At 40.2% G+C, this 7,480-nt stretch overlaps 1 protein-coding gene across 1 annotated transcript; it reads right to left on the bottom strand.

Annotated features, from left to right (window-relative positions):
• Positions 1-1,357: 1,357 nt before the first annotated feature.
• Positions 1,358-7,474, bottom strand: PLA2G12A (phospholipase A2 group XIIA). The gene is made up of 4 exons (XM_005418161.2): positions 7,334-7,474; positions 5,640-5,716; positions 4,185-4,350; positions 1,358-3,140 (listed from the first exon to the last, which is right to left on the bottom strand). Exons 1-4 carry the CDS (start codon positions 7,443-7,445, stop codon positions 3,022-3,024), a joined length of 474 nt encoding a protein of 157 aa, XP_005418218.1. The 5' UTR covers positions 7,446-7,474; the 3' UTR covers positions 1,358-3,021.
• Between the last annotated feature and the right edge of the window lie 6 nt (positions 7,475-7,480).

Here is a 7,480-nt window from a genome sequence, read left to right as displayed (position 1 = left end):
GGGGGGGAATAGCAACAAAAGGATATACAAGGTGAGTGACACAGTACAGTTGCTCACTGCCCACTGATCGATGCCCAGCCAGTCAATGAGTGATCAGTGCCCTTCCCTGGGCAACTCCCCCTAGTTTTATTGTTCTACATGATTCCATATGGGATATTCCTTGAGTCAGCTGGGGTCTACTCTCAAAATCCTTGTGCACATCACCCTCCTCACTGTCAGGGCAGCAGGAGAAACTGTGTATTATCAACATTACTCTCATCCTCAAACCAAAACACAGCATTGTATCAGCTGCTAAGGAAAACATTAACTGCCATAACCAGGACAAGCATTACATTTTTGCATATATTTATAAATATGTAAGTTCTTAAATGGTATGATTGATCCTAGGGGTGATAGCTAGCCCTCATTTTAGGGCTATGGTCTGCAAAATGCATTTTGTATAACTTGCAGGCAACTCTATCAAGGATTTCTGCTACAGGAAAAGCTTGTGCAAAGTAAAGACTACCTGGAAGAAGCGAAATGCCTCCTGTGGTTTGCAAGCAGAACTATCAAAGTGCTATCCAGAAGTATTGAAGCTCTTTTAGTGTTTTATGTGGTTTGAAAGAAACTCCAGGAGGCTTTTATGGTATAATTACAGGTCAGTACGGGAGGGAACAAAACCCAGCTCTTTCCAACAGTGAAAATTTTCTGTGTTGTCGTGATTTGACCCCAGCCAGTGACTAAGTATATATGTACACACGCACACACACACAGAGACACGGGATGGCGAGAAGGAGAATCAGAAAAAGTCAAACTCGTGGGTTTAGGTAAGAACACTTCAGTAACTGAAATAAAGTAAACAAAAATAATAATCAAAATGGAGAGGATAAAGAGAAAGATGTATAGACCCCAAGACAGACAAGTGACACACTATTCAGTTGTTCAACACCCCTTGTCCAGTCCCCAAGCAGCAGTTGATACCTTCTGGCTGATCAGGATATAATTTCCCCCCTTTTTATATACTGGAGGTGATGCTCTATGGTGTGAAATATACCTTTGGGCAGTTTGGGTCAGCTGTCCTGCCCATGCTTCCTTCCAGCTTCTTGTGCACCTCTTCGCTGGTGGAGTAAGGTAAACTGGGAAGTCCTGGATTTAAGGTAAGCACTGCTCACCAACAACTAAATCATCAGTGTTACCTCCATTATTCTCACACTGTATCCAAAACACAGCACTGCATCAGCAACTAGGAAGAAAAATAACTCTATCCCATCCAAACCCAGGATATGCATTAATTTAAGCCCATTTGTACAGAACTTAGCAAGTCATCTAGTAGAATTAGTGGACTCGTTGTGGTACTTCAGTCATTTTAAACAAACAATGCCATTAACATTCCCTGCTTTAATGTTAAAAAGATTTTTAGGGTTACAACCATGGAATTCCAGGGTAACGCAGAATTGTTTCAATTCTGTGGTAGAAAATGAATTTCACCAAAGTTAGGGGAAGTACAAGTTCATCTTGCAAAGTTTCATAAAGCTCTACAGTAATACTTTTCTCACCAAAGTTAGGAGAAGTACAAGTTCATCTAGCAAAGTTTTGCAAAGCTCTACAGTAATACTTCTCTTTTAGTGCTATTTCATATCTGCAAATAAGAAAAGAAACCTTGAGGTACAACCAAAGAACTTTAACAGAAACTTTTTGTTTATGAAGCCCTTACATTCACTGTCATTTACACTAAACTCTAGTGAAAAACAAACCAAAACCACAACTGGTAAAGAAAAAAACACACAAAATTATATCACATTATAGTCTATAGTCCAGTGAATTTTATGCATTTAATTTCTATTGCCTGTTCACAGATGCAATATTTTAATTTTCATTCCTCTCCTGTGAATATTTAAAGCAAATTGCTTTTTAGTGAAAACAAATCATTATCTTTCTACCAGTGGACCTAACGCAGACCTTAACTAAGGACTGACACCTGTAGATAAGCAACAAGTACAGAGAGCAACCCCCAAATAATTCAGACATCAGGTGATTTTAGGTAGAGGAGTCAGAGAGGGAACAAGTGACAGAAGTACAGGCTCATATATCCATCAGCCTCACAGAGGGAATCTTAAATAAGTTTTTTGGGCACACTGATCTTAACTGTGGAACTTGCTTTTAGTTTTCATCAGAACAGACTAAAGGAAAGCAAAGATGAATACAGTAAGCCAAGTTGTGCCACAACAGAAATATAAATCAACATATTTGTACATATATCCTTTCTGTGCATATAATACACAACACAAAATGTTTTATTCAAAAACAGACATTTGATGATTTTTTAAAAATAACATAGAAACTACATTTCACCATTCTGTCAAATCAAAAGTATATCCTTAGGCTGCAAACTGTTCCTTTTACTGGACAGCCCTTGAAAGGCTCAACGTATTTGATCTGAAAAGTGCTGCAGAAGTAAGGCATTGATATAGAATCAGGTAGAAATATGTAGTGCATGTACATTGGCTTGGGGCGTTTTCCTGGTTATTTAACAACAAACCTGCAGGACCACATACATGAGAGAGAACTCAAGGCAGTTGCAGCAGAAACACGTAGGTACAGGCTATGTAAGATGTCTCATATTGGTACACACAGCACACTCTCCTGTTGAACACATCAGATGCTTCAACTGCTAGTAAACCTAAAATTTGACCTGTATTAAAAATCACCTGAGAATTCAATATAACTCTTTGGTGCCTGTGATGTCCCCACTATGGAGTCTTCTTGGGAACATTAAAATGGCACCAGCATTTTATAACAGCATGCCCTAGGTGAACATACACCAAAGGAAAGCAATTTCAGTTCCCAAGCTTCTGGCATAAAATGGAGAGAAGGATGACTTGTTTCTTTTTTACATGAATGAGAATATCGTAGTGATTTTCAAATCAGTAAATTCATGTCAGTGTTTAATGTATCACTGTCTGAAAAGCAGGAACTTTGTAACCAAAGCCTTGCTTCCTTTTGGCTGGATCTTCAGCTTTGTTCCATACCACGTGTCTTCTCTCAGAGATCTGTCTTGCCCTCGTAATGACACATACAAGCAGCTCTCTGGCTGTCCAGGTATGGTTTGCATCCTAAATGTATAACTGCATCAAACAGCAGCTGAACAGTTGATTCACAAGCTGCAAGCAAAGAAGAATTCAGTTAAAAGTACTCTTTGAGTGGAATATAAAACTAACAGGAGAAAACTCTGGCAAACTGAGAATGACTCTAAGAAAGAAGCAGTTTTCTCTGGGCAAAGCAAACCGATTGTCAAATGAAAGACTGAACCAACACAGAGTCATATAAGTTTTGAGAAAACATTTTTAATATGCCAAACAAAATGAAAATTCATTGCATATGGAATGTTATCTGTGTTGGAAACATACTGAATCTTGGAAGATGAAAGATCTGGTTTACCTTCTCACTCTCTGCATCCCAGTTTATGCAGACGTTGCTATCTTTAACATCAGCTCAAGAGAATTGAACAAATATTCACCAGTTCTGTCACTGAAGACTAACATGATGATTTATTTACAGTTAAATAAATTTGAGAAGTTCAAACACAAGATTGTTCTAAAAACTTACTGCTCTCAGTGGGAGTATTTACTGTGAAAGTGACATTGTCCAAGTTAAAAAGTGGTTATGTCATGTATCCATCAGATGCAGGCCAACAACCAGAAGTATCATATGGCCTGTTACTGAGAAACCTAAATTTATTCACCAGGGGACAGCATTAACTACTTCCACTATGACTGTTTATTATTTTAATACCTTATTTCATACAGGGATTCTGTATTTTTCTACAGTTTACTAGCAATCACACATAGAAGTTTAGAAATCACCCAGCAGAACAGTCATCTTACAGCTGTTACAGTAAATGCAAGAATTATACATGCATTTTGATCAAGTTGTATTCCAATATTCATACTCCCAAATGGTCAGCATTATTTTTCCCCTAAAGTTAAAGCTAACCTTAACTCGAAGTTAGTTTTAACCCTGATCATTTTCCTGTGCTGTGTCACTGGTCTGCTGTACAAGCATCTGGGCTGCACAGCAGAAGGACAGAACACAGCATCTTCCATCAGCTTGTGACACTGTGGCCTTGCTGCACTGCACAAAGATTCTTTGCCAAGTTAAGCTCAGGTCAAACTTAAAAAAAAAAAAAAAGGCTTTTTCACACTTACCCTGGACACTCTCTGAGATTCCAAGCGTTTTCTGCACATCTCTGCAAATTTTTGAGAGGCAGGTCTGAAACTGCTCATCACAATCATTTTTTTTATTGCCACAAGTATCATAGCATCTGTCGTGGTGATTGCAGCACCTTGTCATTGAAGGGATACCAATGTCAAACTGTGAAGAAAACACATACACACCTCCTTTGGTTTTCCAGCATAAGAAAAATACAGCCAATGGACAGACTGTAACAGTTAAAACTAATGGGATGAGTTGAGATAAAGACAGTTTAGTAGATGAATAAAAGAAGTAGTACACAGTACACAATTTTAAAATTAAAATTAGTTTAAATTAGTTTTAAATTAGTTTAAATTTAGTTTTTAGATTAAAATTAGTTTAAATTAACTGTTTAGTTAAACAGTTTTAAATTCAAAATTAAAAAAAAATACATCTAAATGCTAGATGCTTCACAGATGAACTGAATTGGAACCATGTGAAAATTGTTTTAATTTTTGTAATGAAAACTCTGATTGAATTGTTGTGTGGAATTCCTCAGAAAACAGTAATATTTGGCTTCAGGGTCAAAGTTAAATGCAAAGAAGAACAGGAAATGGAAAGAGAACCAAGAGACTTTCAGAACAGACAGAGCATAAAGATGCATATTCTACTGGTTTTTGGGGTTTTTTTATTTGCAGCATCAGCATTTCATATAATGTGTACTTGTGTACTACTGTACACAGTAGATGAATAACAAAAATATCCCAAAATAAGCAGTGCAAAAAGCATTCAGCACATTTCAAAGCAGAGGGGATACCAAGCCCATCTCTGAGCAACAACCACCTGGAAGTCACACACAGTTCTGCAATGACCCCCTCCCCACCTTCTCCTACTGCTCCAGTTTTTATTGCTGGGCACCACTACACAGAAAGGAACATCCCTCTGTTCAGTGTAGGCCTGCTGCCCAGCTGTGTCCCCACCCAGCCTCTTGCCCAGCCCCAGCCTACACTCTGGGGTGGTGGATGGGCAGAGTTGGGGGGAAAAAGAAAGTCCCAGAGCTGGAGGATAAGAAGCTAACTCCTATTTTCTTTCTAGCATTAAGGAAAAAGGGTTAGTGTCAGTCAGAACAGCAAGAGTCATAGCCAAACCCTCTGCTCTCACAGGGCTACAGCTGCAGTTATGCAATGCTTTCAAGACTGTGCAAACAAAACACTAAACCAAACACTCAAAACCCAAGAAGTTTATCATCATTACATTTTATGCTTGTAATCTTTGAAAATGTTTATGCTAGGTTCGTTTACAATACTAACACTTCCCGTATGTTGTTACCAGAGCATGTGTTAGGAGCTGATAAGAAGAGGGACCTTGTACATGGATGCTGTCTCAGAAGAGGGGATGGGAAAAATCTACATTGAGGAAAGCTGATGTATGAAAGACACACAAAGGAGCCCCAAAATGTAAATACTTACCTGAACTCCAAACAGAGGGGATCCACAGCCATTTGGTGGTGATGGTTTATATCCATAGCGAGGAACAGGCCTTGATCCTGAAAAAGGTAATTTGTCATGGTCATGTCTCAAATAGATTTTTTTGCACAGGATTTTAGTAGTTTTAAAGCTTTTTTTTGCACAGGGCTATAGTAGTTTTAAAACTCACTACAGGCATTTGTTTGGCTCAAGACAGTGTCAGTTGTATTTTTAACTTAAACATATATTCAGGCACCTGCATATCAACAATTCTTTCCAAATTACAACTCAGGGGTACTAAGCAATTTTTTTTAGAAAGGGGGACAAGGCACCTGAACAAGTGTCAATGTTTGCTTCCTATGTTAAAAAAAAATTACTGAAATCCATGTTTTGGTTAAGTATGCAATATATAGGAGTGTATTAACAGAGTATTTTAGTGTAAATTCATTAATACTTCTATGCTCTATATGCAACCAACAGTAGCTCTCTGATTTTCATCTTGACTGGGATGAAACATCATTTTTATTTCTACAGCTGTAACATTAATAGAATTTGAATTAGTAGAGACTGCTAAACTCACATCTCCCCGAACACTCACTAGTGCAGCAAACCAAGGAATTCTGCATCCCAAGTTAAGAAAGACTGTGGAGTTAATTTGAAAAATGACCCTCCCGTTCATTTCAGTAGTGGAAACAATCTGAAGCCACAGTTAAATGTAATAGGGAAAAAACCACATTTGAAACCACATACTTCAGTACAGAGTGTAAATGTCACAGTGTCCTGGCCACTCTTGTAGAGCCAGCCAGGGTGTCAACACCAGACTCATTTCCTGAAATAACAAATAATCTGACACAGAAAACTGGGGTGATGTGACCCCACCACGACAGGCTATGCCAGCCTCCCGTTCTGGGGTGCTCTTGAAAAGCCTGGAAAGAAATCCCAATTCTGGAGCATCGCCTGCCTGGCACTGGGGATGGCGATCACGGAATGGGTCAGGCTGGAAGGCACCACAGTGAGTCATCTGGTCCAAACGCCCTGCTCGAGCAGGCTCATCCTAATAATAATAGTCTAACATAATAATTATGATTATGATAATAATAACCATCGTCATCTACCAGGTCATGCCACCTTGAGCTGCCTCAGTTATAGTTCAGGTAAATCAGGCAGCTGAAGCGCAGGGAAGAAGCGCAGATCACAGATGTCCTCTGCTGGCAGCAGCAGGACACTTACTAACAGCAGGATGCATTCCTTCCTCTGGCAAACGCGGCTGCCATTAAAACCTGTAATTCAAGCGTGACTTCGAAACAACATGTTCCAAAGCTTGGAGTTAATAAGCTTTTCTGTCCCAAACCGAAATGCTCAGGAGTGCTCATAAATAAGCAGCCGGGAGAGAGTAACTCTTCCCACCCCAGGGTTTTTCCCTGGACACATCAGCTACATATTTGACAGTAATAAGCCTTTCACCAAGGGAAAGGAGCTATTAAAAGTCGCCTTAAGAGAACAGCTTACGTGCACATATGCTCCGTACACGTTACACGCGTATTTAAACACACACACACGTGCAGGAGCTCGCTCGCCGCGGTTCATACACGTACTTATTTATAGGAAAGCACGCCAGGAGAACTCAGCGAGGTTTACCCGGCAGCGGCGCTGGGCCGCCCTGCCCGGGACAAGGGTCGCGCCCCAGCCCCGCTCACCGTCGCTGCACTTGTACTGGCAGAGCCCGTCCTCGCCGCCCAGCAGGTCCAGGGCCGCGTTCAGGTACATGTCGATCTTGTGCACGCCATTGCGGATCGTCTTCAGCGTCATCCGCCAGTCCGGGGTCTGCGGCGCCTCCTGGCCCC

Source organism: Geospiza fortis, unplaced genomic scaffold (genome assembly GCF_000277835.1).
Source record: "Geospiza fortis unplaced genomic scaffold, GeoFor_1.0 scaffold11, whole genome shotgun sequence".
In the NCBI taxonomy this organism is placed as follows: Eukaryota; Metazoa; Chordata; class Aves; order Passeriformes; family Thraupidae; genus Geospiza; species Geospiza fortis.
Note: the sequence above shows the minus strand (reverse complement) of the source record. Positions and strands in the feature narration are given on the sequence as shown.